The 20698-nt window shown below is 46.7% G+C and overlaps 1 protein-coding gene across 1 annotated transcript; it reads left to right on the forward strand.

Annotated features, from left to right (window-relative positions):
• Positions 1-2537: 2537 nt before the first annotated feature.
• On the forward strand, positions 2538-17276 carry PSMD7 (proteasome 26S subunit, non-ATPase 7). The gene is made up of 7 exons (XM_073605871.1): positions 2538-2720; positions 9678-9769; positions 12161-12253; positions 13167-13264; positions 13342-13422; positions 15278-15369; positions 16516-17276. The coding sequence occupies exons 1-7, from the start codon at positions 2647-2649 to the stop codon at positions 16952-16954; spliced, it is 969 nt and encodes a 322-aa protein (XP_073461972.1). The 5' UTR covers positions 2538-2646; the 3' UTR covers positions 16955-17276.
• Positions 17277-20698: the final 3422 nt, after the last annotated feature.

Raw genomic sequence — 20698 nt, forward strand, 5'->3', positions numbered from 1 at the left:
CCGTCCCCCCAGCCCCCCCCGTTTTACTTACCTGAGCCCCTTCATTCAGTTGGCAGGGACGCGCTGTCCCTCTCTGCACGGGGTCCCGGCTCTTGATTGGATAGATTGATAGCAGCGCAGCCATTGGCTCCTGCTGCTGTTAATCAAATCCAATGACGCAGGCGCCGAGGGGGGGGGGGGCGGGCTGAGTCCGGCATTTGTGTCTATGGACGCAAATGCTAGACTCGGGAGCGCACCCGCAAGGTAACCCCCTTCTCGTAGGGGGTTATCTGGTAAGAGGAGGAGCCGGAAGAGCCGCCGAGGGACCCCAGAAGTCGATGTTTGGGGCCACTCTGTGCAAAAAGAGCTGCACAGTAGAGGTAACTATGACGTGTTTGTTATTTGAAAAAAAAAAACTGAAGCCTTACAATCATTTTAAGGCTCTCAGCATATTGACCTCTGCAAATTCATCAGTGCCTAAAAATGGAGAGCAACTGAGCATGTGCAGAGCAGGGTGAGAGCGTATTACTGGGTTGTGCACAGTATAGACACTTATCTTTAATGTTTTACATATTTATACCTGCAAAAGGGGCAAACCTGAAATCATCTAGCTGGACTTAATTTTCTGACTACAGTTCCACTTTAATGTCCACCACACATAGAGGTGTCTAGCAGCAGGGGGTACTCTCACTATAATTTTACCCACGGTGCAGTGAAATACACAATTAAAGTTCCACTTTAACTGTTTCCCAAAACAGTGAAATTCAAGGCATGCCGGAATTGCTAACTGTCATATTTGCTTTTGCCCTCAATTGAACTGTCAAGCCATGAAATGGCTGGTTTATAACTGATCTGCAGATCAAACAGAGGCCAAGATGGCAGCTTCCTTGGCTGTACAGGATAGGAGGGTTTAGTTCCACTTAAAAAAAAAAAAAAACTCACTCCTATTATGGAGTGGCAAAAGATGGCTGTTGTGCATAGAATGATGAAACATATTTGAATGACAAATAAACGAGTTAAGTGACATTTAGCGCTTTGGCAGCGCCGCAACACGGGCGCTTTAAACCCCGTTTTAACCCCTTCTTTGGGGTTAAAAGCGCCCTGCCACCACCCGAAAAAAGTGGTGCTGCAGCGCCGGTAAAGCGCCACTAAAATGAGCGGCGCTTTACCGTGACCGTGGGGCGGTCCCAGTGTGAAAAGGGTCTAAATTTTACAAGCCAGTATAAAGGAATAGTAGTGGTAAAAAAAAAAGCACTTGTGGGTTTAACCAATCATTTTTTTTTTTTTTTTTGTATATTTCTCGTTTAAAGGGTAACTTCACTTCCATGGGGAAAAAAAATAGCAAATAAAGAAAAAATAATATAGTGCATATAATTGCGACACAAGTAATTTTGTAATTAAATGTCATTAAAAAAAAATTACCTTTCCTTTTCAATCTGCAGCCGCTGTAATTTTCTGAAAATGCAGTATGGCCACCCGGAGTTGTTCTGTATACAGACTGTGCACTGACCACCCCCCAGAAACATCATTTCCTCCTTGCCTGATTGGCTCACCGATTTTCCCAGACGTCTGCACTAAGATACAAGTCAGATTTCAGGCATCCCCTGCAACATAAATGTCATTTTTGGAGACATACTTTCAATAGGAACACGCCTAAAGGGGTGCAGGCCCAGCAGATTTTCACATTACTGGTCTGCAGCAGCATAGTCCACTGATAATTATGAAACCACTCTCCTTAGACCCACTTCCCCACATGGGCACAGAAAAAAACGCAATTTAAAGCAACAGTGTAAAAATTTTAAAAATGAATAATTAAAAAAAAAAAGAAGTAAAGTGCTCCCGTTCTCCCCCCCCCCCATGCTACCACAAGGCAAGCGCGTGCATCGGTCCCGCATTCACGCAAAGAGCGATTGTCCCACACATGTGAGGTATCACCATGAATGAGCAGTAATTCTAGCACCAGACCTCCTCTGTAGATATAACGTGGTCACCTGTAAAGGCTTTTAAAACCTCGCCTATGGATAGTAAAATGTATGTTGTTTGTTGCCGCTGCGCGGGCGTGCGCAATTTTTAAAGCGTGACATGTTTGCTATTTACTCGGCGTTTTATACTTTCCAAAAAAAAAAATCGGGTCATGTATTGTGTTGTTTAGCATCCAAATTTTAATAAACAGACTGAAAGTAAAAAATTGCAAAACCCACCATTTTTTTCTCTAGGGCCTCTTGCTTTAAAAATATATATATAGAGAGAGAAAGAGAGAGAGAGCTAGGGGGTTCTAAGTAATTTTCTAGCAAAAAATAAAAAATGATTATCACAAAAAGTGTCGGAAAATGCCGGGTCTTCAAGCGGTTAAACCAAAATGCTTTTTTTTTTGACTAATAAGCCCTGATATAGGGAAATCCTGTTCCTTTTATACTGTTTTATATTACAATGATTTCATAATCATTCTCTATCGCACTGCCTGTACGTTAATTATCAGGGGGAACAGCCCAGTGCCTCCACCAACATGGCGCCCGGCGCCTCCACCAACATGGCGCCCGGCGCCAGGACACCCACGCCTCCACTTCCGCGCGGTGCATTGTGGGGGGCGGCCGTCACCGGAAGTGCCGTGAAGCGAGGAGCTGAGCGGTTTCCGGCCGGTGTGTTTGAGTCATTGTAGCCGGGAAGATGCCGGAGCTGGCGGTGGAAAGGGTGGTGGTTCACCCGCTGGTGTTGCTCAGTGTGGTGGATCATTTCAATAGGTGAGTGTCGGAGGGGGGAGCGCTGAGTCACAGGCCCGGGAAGAGCCCTCTAGGCCTCACAGTGACTGGGCGATTTTCTCCTCAGTGTCGGGGCCCCCGGAGGTGTGAGGGCCCTCAGGGGCCAATGACAGGCCTGTGTGGAGTCCTGAGTTGTTAGAGGGAGGATCTAAGGGGGGTGTTTTAGTGGATTTGTTTGCTATCTGTTGGCCCCATTCATACACTGGGATCCATTAGGCCCGATTCTCACCACACTGCAGGCGTCATGGCCACCACGCCAAGGTGCGTTGACGCGCGTTATTGTAAGAGGATCGGATTTTTGTTGCGCCGTGTGCTGTGACCGCCTTTCCTCTGGAATTATTGATGTGTAGGGTGCAATCGCATGCCGTGCGGCGTTGTTACAGCGACAAAAATTTCACGTGTGATTTTAGCTCCGCGTCATTCAAGGCACAACACATAAGTGTGACCAATACCAATTAGAGAAGGGGCGGTCCTTCAGTTCCAAGGGGTAACTGTCGGTCTTCCCGTCGTGCCTCTGTACCCCGGAGTAACTGTCGGTCTTCCCGTCGTGCCTCTGTACCCCGGAGTAACTGTCGGTCTTCCCGTCGTGCCTCTGTTCCTCGGAGCAACTGTCGGTCTTCCCGTCGTACCTCTGTTCCTCGGAGCAACTGTCGGTCTTCCCGTCGTGCCTCTGTTCCTCGGAGCAACTGTCGGTCTTCCCGTCGTGCCTCTGTTCCTCGGAGCAACTGTCGGTCTTCCCGTCGTGCCTCTGTTCCTCGGAGCAACTGTCGGTCTTCCCGTCGTGCCTCTGTTCCTCGGAACAACTGTCGGTCTTCCCGTCGTGCCTCTGTTCCTCGGAGCAACTGTCGGTCTTCCCGTCGTGCCTCTGTTCCTCGGAGCAACTGTCGGTCTTCCCGTCGTGCCTCTGTTCCTCGGAGCAACTGTCGGTCTTCCCGTCGTGCCTCTGTTCCTCGGAGCAACTGTCGGTCTTCCCGTCGTGCCTCTGTTCCTCGGAGCAACTGTCGGTCTTCCCGTCGTGCCTCTGTTCCTCGGAGCAACTGTCGGTCTTCCCGTCGTGCCTCTGTTCCTCGGAGCAACTGTCGGTCTTCCCGTCGTGCCTCTGTTCCTCGGAGCAACTGTCGGTCTTCCCGTCGTGCCTCTGTTCCTCGGAGCAACTGTCGGTCTTCCCGTCGTGCCTCTGTTCGGAGCAACTGTCGGTCTTCCCGTCGTGCCTCTGTTCGGAGCAACTGTCGGTCTTCCCGTCGTGCCTCTGTTCCTCGGGGTAACTGTCGGTCTTCCCGTCGTGCCTCTGTTCCCAGGAGCAACTGTCGGTCTTCCCGTCGTTCCTCTGTTCCCAGGAGCAGCTGTCGGTCTTCCCGTCGTGCCTCTGTACCCCGGAGTAACTGTCGGTCTTCCCGTCGTGCCTCTGTTCCCAGGAGCAGCTGTCGGTCTTCCCGTCGTGCCTCTGTACCCCGGAGTAACTGTCGGTCTTCCCGTCGTGCCTCTGTTCCCAGAAGCAGCTGTCGGTCTTCCCGTCGTGCCTCTGTACCTCGGGGTAACTGTCGGTCTTCCCGTCGTGCCTCTGTACCTCGGGGTAACTGTCGGTCTTCCCGTCGTGCCTCTGTACCTCGGGGTAACTGTCGGTCTTCCCGTCGTGCCTCTGCTCCCAGGAGTAACTGGCGGTCCTGCCTAGCTGGGAGTTTGGCCTCATGCACACTAAGCTCTTCTGAACGCTTTTCTCTTGTCAGGAGATAAGCTTGCTGACCGGGCCTTTAATGGAACTTTTTGTTTACAAGTTTGAATCAGTATTTTTTGCTAGAAAATTACGTAGAATCCCCAAATAAATATATTCAGTTACAGAACTACAAGTCCCATCGTGCCTCTGCTCCAAGGGGTAACTGTCAGTCTTCCCCTCATGCCTCTGTTCCTCGGAGCAACTGCCGATCTTCCCGTCGTGCCTCTGTTCCTCGGAGCAACTGTCGGTCTTCCCGTCGTGCCTCTGTTCCTCGGAGCAACTGTCGGTCTTCCCGTCGTGCCTCTGTTCCTCGGAGCAACTGTCGGTCTTCCCGTCGTGCCTCTGTTCCTTGGAGCAACTGTCGGTCTTCCCGTCGTGCCTCTGTTCCTCGGAGCAACTGTCGGTCTTCCCGTCGTGCCTCTGTTCCTCGGAGCAACTGTCGGTCTTCCCGTCGTGCCTCTGTTCCTCGGAGCAACTGTCGGTCTTCCCGTCGTGCCTCTGTTCCTCGGAGCAACTGTCGGTCTTCCCGTCGTGCCTCTGTTCCTCGGAGCAACTGTCGGTCTTCCCGTCGTGCCTCTGTTCCTCGGAGCAACTGTCGGTCTTCCCGTCGTGCCTCTGTTCCTCGGGGTAACTGTCGGTCTTCCCGTCGTGCCTCTGTTCCTCGGGGTAACTGTCGGTCTTCCCGTCGTGCCTCTGTTCCTCGGGGTAACTGTCGGTCTTCCCGTCGTGCCTCTGTTCCTCGGCGTAACTGTCGGTCTTCCCGTCGTGCCTCTGTTCCCAGAAGCAGCTGTCGGTCTTCCCGTCGTGCCTCTGTTCCTCGGCGTAACTGTCGGTCTTCCCGTCGTGCCTCTGTTCCCAGAAGCAGCTGTCGGTCTTCCCGTCGTGCCTCTGTACCTCGGGGTAACTGTCGGTCTTCCCGTCGTGCCTCTGTTCCTCGGAGCAACTGTCGGTCTTCCCGTCGTGCCTCTGTTCCTCGGAGCAACTGTCGGTCTTCCCGTCGTGCCTCTGTTCCTCGGAGCAACTGTCGGTCTTCCCGTCGTGCCTCTGTTCCTCGGAGCAACTGTCGGTCTTCCCGTCGTGCCTCTGTTCCTCAGCAACTGTCGGTCTTCCCGTCGTGCCTCTGTTCCTCGGAGCAACTGTCGGTCTTCCCGTCGTGCCTCTGTTCCTCGGAGCAACTGTCGGTCTTCCCGTCGTGCCTCTGTTCCTCGGGGCAACTGTCGGTCTTCCCGTCGTGCCTCTGTTCCTCGGGGTAACTGTCGGTCTTCCCGTCGTGCCTCTGTTCCTCGGGGTAACTGTCGGTCTTCCCGTCGTGCCTCTGTTCCTCGGCGTAACTGTCGGTCTTCCCGTCGTGCCTCTGTTCCCAGAAGCAGCTGTCGGTCTTCCCGTCGTGCCTCTGTACCTCGGGGTAACTGTCGGTCTTCCCGTCGTGCCTCTGTTCCCAGGAGCAGCTGTCGGTCTTCCCGTCGTGCCTCTGTTCCCAGAAGCAGCTGTCGGTCTTCCCGTCGTGCCTCTGTACCTCGGGGTAACTGTCGGTCTTCCCGTCGTGCCTCTGTACCTCGGGGTAACTGACGGTCTTCCCGTCGTGCCTCTGCTCCCAGGAGTAACTGGCGGTCCTGCCTAGCTGGGAGTTTGGCCTCATGCACACTAAGCTCTTCTGAACGCTTTTCTCTTGTCAGGAGATAAGCTTGCTGACCGGGCCTTTAATGGAACTTTTTGTTTACAAGTTTGAATCAGTATTTTTTGCTAGAAAATTACGTAGAATCCCCAAATAAATATATTCAGTTGCAGAACTACAAGTCCCATCGTGCCTCTGCTCCAAGGGGTAACTGTCAGTCTTCCCCTCATGCCTCTGTTCCTCGGAGCAACTGCCGATCTTCCCGTCGTGCCTCTGTTCCTCGGAGCAACTGTCGGTCTTCCCGTCGTGCCTCTGTACCCCGGAGCAACTGTCGGTCTTCCCGTCGTGCCTCTGTACCCCGGAGCAACTGTCGGTCTTCCCGTCGTGCCTCTGTACCCCGGAGCAACTGTCAGTCTTCCCGTCGTGCCTCTGTTCCTCGGAGCAACTGTCGGTCTTCCCGTCGTGCCTCTGTTCCTCGGAGCAACTGTCGGTCTTCCCGTCGTGCCTCTGTTCCTCGGAGCAACTGTCGGTCTTCCCGTCGTGCCTCTGTACCCCGGAGCAACTGTCGGTCTTCCCGTCGTGCCTCTGTACCCCGGAGCAACTGTCGGTCTTCCCGTCGTGCCTCTGTACCCCGGAGCAACTGTCGGTCTTCCCGTCGTGCCTCTGTACCCCGGAGCAACTGTCGGTCTTCCCGTCGTGCCTCTGTACCTCGGAGCAACTGTCGGTCTTCCCGTCGTGCCTCTGTACCTCGGGGTAACTGTCGGTCTTCCCGTCGTGCCTCTGTACCTCGGGGTAACTGTCGGTCTTCCCGTCGTGCCTCTGCTCCCAGGAGTAACTGGCGGTCCTGCCTAGCTGGGAGTTTGGCCTCATGCACACTAAGCTCTTCTGAACGCTTTTCTCTTGTCAGGAGATAAGCTTGCTGACCGGGCCTTTAACCGGTTCAATACCGGGCAATTTCACCCCCTTCCTTCCCAGGCCAATTTTTAGTTTTCAGCGCTGTCGCACTTTAAACGTCAATTGCGCGGTCGTGCGACATTGTACCCAAAAAAAATTGACGTCCTTTCTTCACCACAAATAGAGCTTTTTTTTGGTGGTATTTGATCGCCTCTGCGGTTTTTATTTTTTGCGCTATAAACAAAAGAAGAGCGACAATTTTGAAAAAAACACAATATTTTTTACTTTTTGCTATAATAAATATCCCAATTTTTTTTTTTAAAAACACATTTTTTCCTCAGTTTTGGCCGATACGTTTTCTTCTACATATTTTTGTTTAAAAAAATCGCAATAAGCGTATATTGATTGGTTTGCGCAAAAGTTATAGCGTCTACAAAATATGGGATAGATTTATGGCATTTTTTTAAAAAAAAATTGTTTTTATTTTTTTAGCGGCGATCGCGATTTTTTTTGGTGACTGCGACATTATGGCGGACACATCGGACACTTTTGACACATTTTTGGGACCAATCACATTTATACAGCGATCAATGCTATAAAATTGCATTGATTACTGTGTAAATGTGACAGGCAGTGAAGGGGTTAACCACTAGGGGGCGGGGAGGGGTTAATGTGTATCCTAGGGAGTGATTACTAACTGAAGGGGGAGGGGACGCACTAGGGGAGGAGACCGATCTGTGTTCCTCCGTTCTGGGAACACAGATCGCTCTCCTCAGAGCTGACAGGCTGTGGATCTGTGTGTTTACACACACAGATCCACATGCCGGCCCGGTTAACGGGCAATCGCGGGTGCCCGGCGGACATCGCGGCCGCCGAGCACACGCACCGGGTCCCGAGGAACGCGGCGGGCGCGCGCGCGCCCCCTAGACGCCCGGGAATCCCAGGACGTCATATGACGTCCACCCAGGATGGGAGATCCCATCTGGGGACGTCATATGACTATGGGCGGGTAGGGAAGTGGTTAATGGAACTTTTTGTTTACAAGTTTGAATCAGTATTTTTTGCTAGAAAATTACGTAGAATCCCCAAATAAATATATTCAGTTGCAGAACTACAAGTCCCATCGTGCCTCTGCTCCAAGGGGTAACTGTCAGTCTTCCCCTCATGCCTCTGTTCGGAGCAACTGTCGGTCTTCCCGTCGTGCCTCTGTTCCTCGGAGCAACTGTCGGTCTTCCCGTCGTGCCTCTGTTCCTCGGAGCAACTGTCGGTCTTTCCGTCCTGCCTCTGTACCCCGGAGCAACTGTCGGTCTTCCCGTCGTGCCTCTGTACCCCGGAGCAACTGTCGGTCTTCCCGTCGTGCCTCTGTACCCCGGAGCAACTGTCGGTCTTCCCGTCGTGCCTCTGTTCCTCGGAGCAACTGTCGGTCTTCCCGTCGTGCCTCTGTTCCTCGGAGCAACTGTCGGTCTTCCCGTCGTGCCTCTGTTCCTCGGAGCAACTGTCGGTCTTCCCGTCGTGCCTCTGTTCCTCGGAGCAACTGTCGGTCTTCCCGTCGTGCCTCTGTTCCTCGGAGCAACTGTCGGTCTTCCCGTCGTGCCTCTGTTCCTCGGAGCAACTGTCGGTCTTCCCGTCGTGCCTCTGTTCCTCGGAGCAACTGTCGGTCTTCCCGTCGTGCCTCTGTTCCTCGGAGCAACTGTCGGTCTTCCCGTCGTGCCTCTGTACCCCGGAGCAACTGTCGGTCTTCCCGTCGTGCCTCTGTACCCCGGAGCAACTGTCGGTCTTCCCGTCGTGCCTCTGTACTCCGGAGCAACTGTCGGTCTTCCCGTCGTGCCTCTGTACCCCGGAGCAACTGTCGGTCTTCCCGTCGTGCCTCTGTACCCCGGAGCAACTGTCGGTCTTCCCGTCGTGCCTCTGTACCCCGGAGCAACTGTCGGTCTTCCCGTCGTGCCTCTGTACCCCGGAGCAACTGTCGGTCTTCCCGTCGTGCCTCTGTACCCCGGAGCAACTGTCGGTCTTTCCGTCCTGCCTCTGTACCCCGGAGAAACTGTCGGTCTTCCCGTCGTGACTTGCTGGGAGTTTGGCCTCATGCACACTAAGCTCTTCTGAACGCTTTTCTCTTGTCAGGAGATAAGCTTGCTGACCGGGCCTTTAATGGAACTTTTTGTTTACAAGTTTGAATCAGTATTTTTTGCTAGAAAATTTCATAGAATCCCCCGCCAGAGCTCCTGGCCCCTCCTTCCTGCTGAGTTCCCCCGCAGCAAGCGGCTTGCTATGGGGACACCCAAGCAGGCTTGCCCTCTAGCTGCTGCTCTGCATGTCCATTTACACACACAGCTGCGCCCCTTTATGCTCCTGATTGGCTCACTGGCTGTGATTGACAGAAGCGGGAGCCAATGGCTCCCTCTGCTGTCCCAGCCAGTAAGGAAGTAGAGTACCTGGAGAGCTTAGGCTCTGGTGCACATCGCTGGATCCTGATGGGGCTCAGTTAAGTATTAGAGGGGCTGCTGCACAAAGAAGGTTGAAAAAAACCTTGAGCCTTTATTACCACTTTAAAGGGTTAGTTCACCTTTTTAGTATCAATTTTTTTTTCTCTTCCTCATTGCAGCGTGCATTGTGGTGCACTATGCAATTATCTAGCCTGTGGTACTAAGTTAACACCATTTTTTTCACTGAGACGTTGCAGAGCTTTGAGGGACCTCTCTGTGTTTCTCTTCCACAGAATCGGAAAGGTTGGAAATCAGAAGAGAGTGGTCGGTGTTCTCCTCGGATCCTGGCACAAGAAAATTTTAGATGTTTCAAATAGCTTTGCAGGTAAGAAGTCGCCTCCTTAGTAAGCAGCCTCATGCAGACCAGAATTGTCTGACTTTGAACTTTTGAGTTTTTATTTTTTAAAGAACAACTTCACAGTACCTGCTACCCCCAGACATGGGGAGCATGTGACTCTTTCCCTTTCCTCCCATGTGATCTGGTATTTAGTTGCACAGGAGCTAGAGCTGCACGATTAATCGTTAAAAAAAATCGGGATCTCAATTCAAACCCCCTCACGATCTTCCTCTTGCATTTCCTCAATTCAGTGCAGAGAGTTCTCTGCTCACAGCTGTCAAACAAAAAAAAAAACAGCACAACATTGTCAGTACTGGGAGATAACTATATACAAAGTAACATTTAGTTCTTATAGATCAAAGGAATGAACTTCCGTCTGTAAAGGAGATCACTCAAAGACTAAATGTTTTTCTGACACTTGCTTACAAGTTAAAATCAGTATTCTACAAAATTACTTCGAACCTCCAAACAGTAAGTGTGTGTGTGTGTGTGTGTGTGTGTATATATATATATATATATATATATATATATATATATATATATATATATATATATATATATATATATATATATATATATATATATAAAAATTTTTTAATTTTTTTTTTTTGCAGAGACCCTAGGGGAAAAAGATGGGGGTTGTTGCATTATTTTATGTCGCACTGTATTTGTATTTTAAGGCCTGGTTCACACCTATGCATTTTTAGTATCACACTACAGTCAATTTAACATGGTTTCCTATGGATGTAGTTCACATCTGTGCATTTTATGGAAAGGGATTTTTTTGGGGGGGTTTTTTGTTCCATAGACTTCAATGGATTAAAAACATGTATTGAAAAACGTAAAATTCACCTGCAATATGCAACCTGCATAGGGGTGAATCGGGCCTCAAAAAATACACTTTTAATTATAAAAAAAAAAAAAAAAAACGAAACAGTAAAGTTAGCACAAAATTTTTTTTTTTTTTTGTATAATGTGAAAGATGATGTTACGCCGCAAGAATCGTGATCTTTATTCTAAGACTCCTTTCACACTGCGAGCGCCGGCCATTAGTGCTAAAGCACCGCTCGTTCTAGCGGTGCTTTAGCGCTGCTTTTCGGCCAGTAGCAGGGTGCTTTTAACTCCAAAGAAGGGGTTAAAAATGCCCGCGTTGCGCTTCTGTATCGCTTTTCAGTTGCTTTGGAAGCGCTGCCTATTCATTTCAATTGGCAGGGTTTTTTTCGGAGCGCTGTATACAGCGCTCCCAAACAGCCCCAAAGATGCTGCTTGCAGGAGTTTTCCTAACGTCCTGCAAGCGCACCGCCCCAGTGTGAAAAGAATGGGAGGCGGTTTTCAGGCGCTATTTAGAGGCTATTTCTGTCTAGCGCTAAAACTCCTTAAAACCGCCTTAGCGTGAAAAAGGTCTAAGCAAAAAAATAGTGATTCTCATTTTAGCCAGAATCGTGCAGCTCTAACAGGAACCCGGTGCTGTCACATGGGTTCACATGACTCCTCAGCCCTTTGTAAACTTCAAGTTATGACTTAGACCCCTTTCACACTGGGGCATTTTTCAGGCGTTTTTCAGGTGCTTTTTAGCGTTAAAAGCGCCTGTAAACCGCCTGAAAGAAGCCTCATCTGCAATCGTAATGTGAAAGCCCGAGTGCTTTCACACTGGGGGGGCTGCGCTGGCAGGGCGTCAAAAAAAGTCCTACAACCAGCTTCTTTGCAGGGTGTGCCGATGGCCCGAGCCCTTTCACACTGCCAGCGCCCAAAAAACGCCCCAGTGTAAAAGGGTTCTTAAGCGTCGCTTTACCAGCATTTTTGGGGTGCTGGCAGTGTGAAAGGGCTCGGGCTTTCACATTAGGATTGCAGTTGAGGCTTCTTTCAGGCGCTTTACAGACGTGTTTTTTTTTTTTAACACTAAAACGATTGAAAAATGCCTGAAAAACGCCCCAGTGTGAAAGGGGTCTTAGAAGAGAGATGGAGTAAGCCTTTAAGGACTTGCATGACAATGCTAAAAGACCATTTTATTGTTGTTATTACTTATATAATTTAATTTCCCAGTCATGCAGGGACACACACACACATCCTAGGGCCTGTGTAGGTGTAGTCCAGTTTTGGATTATGACAACCAAAGTATCCAGTTATAACCCACATGGATATAACAATAATGAAATCTTTGGAGATAATTTTATTGGTGCGTTTTGAACCCATGAGCTCGGCACTGACAATTGCACAAACATGCCTCCCCCCTATGCCAGGGCTATTTCATTCCCGTGTTAGTTCCTCCCTTTCCAGGTACTGCTAAACCCTTGTTATGTTTTTCTGTACTCTTTCTAGAATTTTCCTTTTAAGTTTTCTTCTAGTTTTTGTTGTCTAATTACAAAATCCTTCCCACAGTTCCATTCGATGAAGATGATAAAGATGATTCGGTTTGGTTTCTTGACCACGACTATCTGGAGAATATGTACGGAATGTTTAAGAAAGTCAATGGTGAGTCACACTTCAGTCGTCTGTTTCCTGCAATTTGTTTAAACTGAAATTCAGGCCACTGGCTCACTAGAATCCAGGACATTCAGGGAATGGGAGAGCTCACAATGACAGTGGAAGAGAGAGAAAGAGAGACTGGAAGATTTGGAGCCCTTCTACAAATACCAGTCCCCTCTTGCATCACGACTGTAACTTCCAGTCTCCTGGACCCTTATGGGATGGTGTGGTTTCCAAAAGGGTCCTGTGCGTTTTTTTGGGTCCGATTCAGATGCAAATTCAGGTAAAAATTTGCAACCGATACGCACCTGAACTGTTGAACAGAAACACATGGACCCCGGGCTGCAAACCGCTGCCGCACGTATCTGAACCCAGCCTTAAAGGATATGTAAATGTTTGTTTTTGTTTTTTTTGTTTTTGAACCAACATGTCATACTTACCAGCTCTGTGCAGTTGGTTTTGCACAGAGTGGCACGGATCCTCCTCTTCTGGGGTCCCTCAGCAGCGCTTCTGGTATCTCGAGTGCCCCATTTAAGAGCCGCTGTCCCTTGGCGCACTCGTGCGGGCACGCTCCCGTGTCCTCCATTGACATAGACAGAAGGACTCGGCACCCCGGCTCCCGCGTCATTGGAGTTGATTGGCTGCGCTGCTATCAATCTATCCATTCAGGACCCGAGACACCAGCTGGAGCTGGTGTGCTCGCTCCTGTCGCTGGAAAGACCGGGTTCAGGTAAGTAAAAGGGGGGCTCTGGGGGGCTGCTGTGCTGCATCACAGGAGGTTTTTCACCTAAATGCAGTCTATGCACCTCAAGGGTTTACAGCTCCTGTAATGATTATATCTGCTTGGAGTTTAGCTGTGACAGTCAGCACTCCCTCATACTAAACCTATACCTGATATCTTTTCATTTTTCCTTTGTAGCCCGGGAGAGGATAGTCGGTTGGTATCACACCGGACCCAAACTGCACAAAAATGATATTGCAATCAACGAGCTGATGAAGAGATACTGTCCAAATTCCGTAAGTATTTCCACCACAGTGCACCCTTCTACACACGATCAGACCTACATGTTCACATGACATTGTGTCTATCCCAGGTTCTTGTCATCATTGATGTAAAGCCAAAAGATCTGGGCCTTCCCACCGAGGCGTACATCTCTGTGGAGGAAGTTCATGATGTAAGTTAACATAATTTTTGTCTTTTTAAAAGCTGAAGTTTAGTCAATTTTATATTTCATGGTCTCCTTCCCCTTCAACATGCTAATTACAACCTTTTCTGTTTTCATTATGTACTTTATTACTTTATCTCTGTGCTTGTTTATGCAATGTAGGCAGCTTGCCTACAGCTATGAGCGTGTACGGCTTTGCCTGATAGGATCGTTGGCAAATCTAATGCACAGATACAGGCTTGGAAAAACTGCTCAGAAGACGAGATTGTAACATCTGTGTCCTTTAACCCATTCACGCCGACCTAATACAAATATGCGGCCCCACTGGACTGGGCTTTTTTTCCATTGGGGCCTCATATTTGTGTATCTCTTTTTGCTGGTAGCATGCCGCACAGCGCACTCCCAGCACAGAGACCGGTGGGGTCGCATGCAAAGCTCCAGGCCCCATATGAATGATCGGGAACCAGAACTCCCAATTCCAAGTCACCTGATCACTGTGCTAGACTCTGATTGGCTATCACAGTGATCAGTCACTGTATAGCCAGTCCCCTTGTTCTGCTCTGTGAATGGAGGAGAGAGATACATCATATCTCTCGCTCTCCTTGCAGAGATGCTTTTTTTTTTTTTTTTTTTTTTTGTATAAAAATAAATAATAAAGAATAAAATACAAAAAAAAAATACCTAGATCCAGGTTAGTGTTTGGGTCAAGGTCAGAGTTCAGTGTGTGTATATATATATATACTCTGACCCCACAAAGTACCCCGAATTAGTGGGAAACCTTCACATATATTCCAGAAGGATGAAAGATGATGTTTTGTTAAAGTGATTGTAAAGCTTCCAAAAATGAAATGGTGTGTAATGGTTTTGCACAGAGCTCTCTTCTTCTCAGGTCCCCCTGCCAGTGCTCTTGCTCCTTCCCCCCCCCCCCCCCCCCGCCGTGTGCCCACTATAGAAAGTGGCTTTTTCTATGGGGGTACTAATGCTTGCTCGCTCCCAAGCCACCCTGTCGGCGTCTATTGACACACAGACAACGGGGCTCGGCCCTGCCTCCAACTCCCTTGTCATAGAATTTGATTAACAGGAGCGGTGGCCAATGGCTCCCGCTGCTCTTAATCTACCCAGTGAGGGGGGAGAGCTACAGCTCCGGATTGGACAAGAATTAGGACAAGAATTAGGGGGGATCCTCTGCAGCAATTTTTTTTTTTTTTTTTTTTTTTTTTTTTTTACCTTTAAAGCATAAAGTGCAAAAAGGTCTAAAAAAACAAAACAAAACATAGTGTTTGTAAAGGCTCCTTTTGTTATTTTTATATAAAAAAAAAATAAAAATAAAACATGCTATACTTACCTGCTCTGTTGCAGTGGATTTGCACAGAGCAGCTTCAGATCCTCCTCTTCTCGGGTCCCTCTTCTGTGCTCCTGGCCCCTCCCTCCTGTTCAGTGCCTCCACAGCAAGCCGCTTGCTATGGGGGCATCCGAGCTGAGTCACAGCTCCCTGTGTCCATTCAGACACCAAACCTCGCCCCCTTTCTCCCCTTATTGGCTAGCTGACTTTGACAGCAGCAGGAGCCAATGGCACCGCTGCTGTGTCTCAGCCAATCTGGAAGGAGAATCTGGGACAGCTGAGACACTCGTGGACATCGTTGGACAGAAAGGGACCTCAGGTAAGTATTGGGGGGGGGGGGGGGGGGGGGGGGCTGCTGCACACAGAAGGTTTTTTAATTTAATGCATAGAATGCAATAAGCTAAAACCTTTTTGTCTTTACAACCCATTTTAAGGCTTTAGAACCACTTTACACATCTTTATATTACAGTGCAGTAATGAGTAGAATTGATGAGCGTCTAATGATGTATTTTGCCTCTTCAGGATGGAACTCCAACCTCCAAGACCTTTGAACATGTAACCAGTGAGATCGGTGCTGAGGAGGCTGAAGAGGTTGGGGTGGAACACTTGTTACGGTACACAATTTTTATTTTTTTGCCTTATTCGGGGATTGTCCGTCAATATCGAAGTTCTGACGGCAGCTCATTTACAAATATATTTACAAATATACACCACCTTAATGCAATTTCCTTTTCCTATAATTTGTTAGGTGTACTAGATAAAAGAATACTGGCCACTAAACTAGAACATTCTTTAGTGATAATGTGTTTGACTCACAGAGCCAAAGCTATTAAATCGGAACTTAATGGTATCTGATCACCACAAACTGAAAACACCATTTAATTCATTTTTAATATTCAAAGCAAACTCCCCCCATCCATACATGTCTCCATGCTTTATTCTGTTGAAACATTACTTTGAAAACCCCCCCTAGCGGTTTTGGCTGTGGCCATCTTGAGAAAGGGCAGATGATTCGTGTAGCTAGGGGGGCAGCGACCTGTCAATCGCAATCTACAGGATGACCACGGGCAGATGTCTCGTAGATCGCGCTCTCGTCCCTGCCTTGCTGACCTGTGACTGGCAGGTCAGCAAAGGCATCCCCTTTGCCTATGTGCAGCTGCGGGGCGGTGGAATACCTCTGCCACCTAGGACAGCTTTTAGGCAGGAAGGTTTGGGTGGTTCTGGCTCTTCTCCGAAGGCGCCTGAGCTCATCCCCGGAGTGTATTGTGCCGTTTAAGAATGGGCTCGGGCACGTTCGGACCGAACCCGCCAGGAGGCCGGCACTGCACACCGCCAATCATAGGCAGCCTATTTATGTGCAGCTGCCGGTCGGGAATTGCCTCACTACCTATGATTGGTGGTGTGCTGTGACTACTTCCTGGCGGGTTCGATGCGAACACGCCCGAGCGCATCCTTTAGTGCCGATCTTCTCTGGCTCTCCTCTTCGGTAATCCAAGGTGCTAGTAGATGGCAAGAGGAGGTCCAGCTGGGATCAGCACTAGAAACAGATCTGGCACAGCAGCTTGCGCTGCATGAGGATTACCACTTGTGTGGTGTGGTGTGCCCTCGCCAACCCATCCTGGTAGGATCACCAGGTAAAAAAAAAAACAATGCAGCCACTACATCCAAAGGACTGGTAAGATGCAATATTTTTGTTCCTGGGATACATTTTAGGTCTGTGCATGTTTTTAGCTTTTTTTTTTTGTTTATTAATCTTGCAGAGACATCAAAGACACTACAGTGGGGACCTTGTCGCAGCGTATCACCAATCAGGTACATGGGCTGAAAGGACTCAACTCCAAACTGTTGGACATCAGGAGTTACCTTGAGAAAGTGTCCACAGGCAAACTGCCCATCAACCACCAGATCATCTACCAACTGCAGGACGTCTTCAACCTTCTCCCCGACGTTAACCTGCAGGAGTTCGTCAAGGCCTTCTACCTAAAGACTAATGATCAGATGCTGGTGGTCTACCTGGCCTCCCTCATCCGCTCGGTGGTCGCCCTTCACAATCTCATCAACAATAAGATCGCCAACAGAGACGCCGAGAAGAAGGAGGGGCAGGAGAAAGAAGACAGCAAGAAAGAAAGGAAAGACGACAAGGAGAAAGAAAAAGCAGACTCCAAGAAAGAGGAAAAGAAGGAGAAGGAGAAGAAATGATGGCGTCTCGTTTGTAGTTTTTATTTGTATGTTTGCTGGTGGCTGGATCGTGTAATAAAAGAAAAAAAAAAAAGATATTATTGCTGACCAGGCATTCCTATTTATACTATAAAAGAGTCCACGTGTAAAGCAACCTCTCTTCTGCAAGCCTTGCATGTCAGGGTCAGTTATGTAGTTCCATTCTCTTGGCCATCCTCCCTGACAGCGCACACCTGGAAGCTGTTTACAGTCGCTACCTTCATTAAAGATTTTTTCAAAAGCTGAACTTAAAGGGTAACTCCATGTTTGTGGGAAAATAAAATGGCAAATAAAAAAAAAAAAATGAATAGTCTGTCAGCGTCCAGATTATTGCTAGAATACTTATTCCGATTTTGGAGCAGCCATTTTGAAAAATTCTTTACAATGCCCAAGCACTGTTCCTAACTTTACGTAGCTTTCCGTTACAGAATCAGAGATTTAAAGCAGATTAGAGGGTAACTGCTTTCGTGAAAAAAAAAAAATTGCAAAAATTATCCAGCATTTAAAATTGTGACACAAGTCCTATTGTAATTAAATATTAATTAAAATGACCTTTTTGTTTTTCAATCTGCAGAGCTGTAATTTTCTGTAAAATCCAATATGGCCATCTGGAGGTGCTCTGTACCCCCCCCCCCCCCCCCCCGAAATGTCATTTCCTGTTTTGTGTGATTGGCTCCCTAATTTTCCCAGAAGTCTGCACTAAGATGCAAGTCAGCTATTGGGCATCCCCTGCAGCAAAAATTTAAATTTTTGGTGAGAAACTCCCAAAAAGAAGTTACATCTAAAGGGATGCAGACCCTGCCACTTTCCTCATTAAAGCCCTGCAGGTGCAGCAGCTGATTATTAATTATAAAGTCACTCCCATTCACTTTTTGCACATGGACACAAAGCAACAAACAGCTATTTCTTCAGAATAACAAAAGGTAGGAATCTGCAACAACGTTTGTTATAATCTTTGCAATCGCCTAGAAGGGGGAGTGATTTTTGCTCAACAAAAGTCGAGTTACTCTTCAGGGCAAAATGCACAGAATAAATACATAAAGGAGAGCAGTTTTACCCGCCAAAGGATTTGAACTCCTGTACACAGATTTACATTTTAGTACAGCCACTTTCTCTGCTGCAAATATGAAATACACTCCTGCCCCCCCCCCCCAGCCTGTTAATCGGTTAGTAAAGGAGCAGCCAGCAGAATGATGAGGTTACCCCTCTGCTCACTATTCCTGGTAGCTTGTTCCTTGCCATTGTGCTACTAGACAGGAAACAGTAAGAGGTTGATATGTTAAATCTAGGTACCCTAGTAGCATTTAAAGAATTATATTTAATGAATACGGAGCTGTAATACATTTTTTTTTTTTTTTTTTTTGTTTGTTTTCACTGCCTGGGGTTCAGCTTTAAAGGCAATTGCAGTTCAAAGTTATCCACAACACCATTGAGTATTTTGGAGGAGCATTTAAAATGTATCAAGTTTAGGGAGCTTGTACTTGTAACAATGTGTCATTAAAAGATTTTGTATCATCATCGATAGTTTAAGTAGTGATTTTAGTTGGAGGGTTTGAATAGGCTTTTCCATAATGTTTTGTTTGCATCTGTACAGTGCCAAATGAAACATGCAATCTGCTGATATATAAAAAAAAGTTCTTCAGAATAGTGATCTTTATTCTAAGCAAAAAAAATAGTGATTCTTATTTTATCCAGGATCATGCAGCTCTAATAAATAAATAAATATATATATATATATATATATATATATATATATATATATATATATATATATAGCTAAATTTAATTTTTTTTTACTATTTTGGATACATATATAAAATATATAATTAGAGCTGCACGATTCTGGATAAAATAAGAATCACTATTTTTTTGCTTAGACTAAAGATCACTATTCTGAACTTTTTTATTTTAAAGATTTACAACCCCTGAACATCAGTTTATCAAACAAGATGGCATTAAAATAAGACATACTCTTTTAATGGTCTCAAATTTAAAGAAATGTAATGAAAAATAATTGTAATGTGTAAAGAAATAAAAAAAAAAATACCATTAGGTTTTATATTAGGATGTTTATTTTATTATAGTACTCCCCAATACCAACTACCGATACCTACCACAGTATTTTTTTTTTTGTTTACACTTCAGCTATCAGCAATGGTACAAAGCATTAAAAAGGTTATTTTACAATTTAAGTACATTATTTTTTTTCTAATTTTGCACTTTTTTCAATGTGAAACATGTACATTCTATGTTAAAGGTGTAAAAATATTAATGAACAAAGCAAACAAAAAAGTTTTTTAATTATTGTTTATAAAATAGAAGTAAATAAAAAAATAAAAAAAAAATTCAGGAAATAATTAAATGGAGAAGACTAAGGAGTCAATAAGGCTGATTAGAGTAAATTAAGGGTTAATAAGGAATTAAATAGAGAAACAATTGAGCAATGTTGTGCTGGCTGTTTTTTTTTTTTTTTTTTTTCTGACAGATGTGAGCAGGGGAACTGCTCTGCACTTGTTGCATTAATTGTGGAAATGCTGGATTAAGATAGTGTGAGGGTGTTGAATCGAGATCTCAATCTTTTAGTGATTAATCGTGCAGCTCTAATATAATAAAATATATATATATATCCTAATTTTATTGTCTTTTGGTTACCATATGGGGCAGTCTTCATGCAGTATGGCAAAATGCTCAGTTTCAGTGTGCTGGCAGCTGTCAGATTTGGGCTGCACTGAGATCCAGCAGGGGGCAGTGTGGTTTGTATTTTACTGCTTCAGTTACCTTTTTTTATTTTTTAACTTTATTTGAAGAACACAAAGTGACGCTTTTTTTTTATGTCACCGCACAGAAGCGCGTCGGTGCTTTCCTGTTCTCTGCCACAAAAAGCGGCATGTCTGCATTTTATCACAGCTCACTGCACCGCACCTCTGGGCTTGCTTTTGCAGTGTAAATGGGGCACATAGAAAACATTTTTCTTTTCTTTTTTTTTTTTTTACTCTTTATTTAAACAATCCAGCATACACAGAGCAGTAAATCACATCAAACAGATACATGCATGAAATGACCCCAGAGAGATCCCAAGCTGTTTTCTATGTGCCCGAGAGGTGGTTGGCGTTCTAGTGCAGAAAAATGGCAGTCGCCGCATTCGTGTTTATGGATCCTGACTGCTTCAAAACAGTATATTGTATCGTACCGTCATTTTCCTTTTCTGGTGCCTCCATGGCAGCATGCATTATTATTATTATACAGGATTTATATAGCACCAGCGGTAACGCCCACACAACAGCCCATTCCCTATACATTAACAAACCGTCAAAAAAAAGAGGGGGAAGGGGATTGGGACTTTGAATGAAGCACGTAGGTCTAGAGAATTCAGTTTATTGTATAAATTAACATACAAAGGGATAATCATGAGTAAGTGTAAATCCAATACAATTATAAAAACTGGTACAATTCATAAAAATATATCCCTAACGATACATATACTAGGGACAATTTAGACCGGAGCCAATTAACCTGTCTTTGGAGTGTGGGAGGAAACTGGAGGAAACCCATGCAGGTACAGGAAGAACATTCAAACTCCATGCAGGTAGTGTTGTAGTTGGAATTCAAACCCATGAGCCCAGTGCTGCCTGGAGGAAGTGCTAACCACTTAGCCAAGGTGCTGCCCATAGGTTGATACCTCCTTCAGTGGCTGTGATATTTGCCCAAACAACTGAATCTTTTTTT

This window comes from Aquarana catesbeiana, linkage group LG11 (assembly GCF_042186555.1).
Source record: "Aquarana catesbeiana isolate 2022-GZ linkage group LG11, ASM4218655v1, whole genome shotgun sequence".
In the NCBI taxonomy this organism is placed as follows: Eukaryota; Metazoa; Chordata; class Amphibia; order Anura; family Ranidae; genus Aquarana; species Aquarana catesbeiana.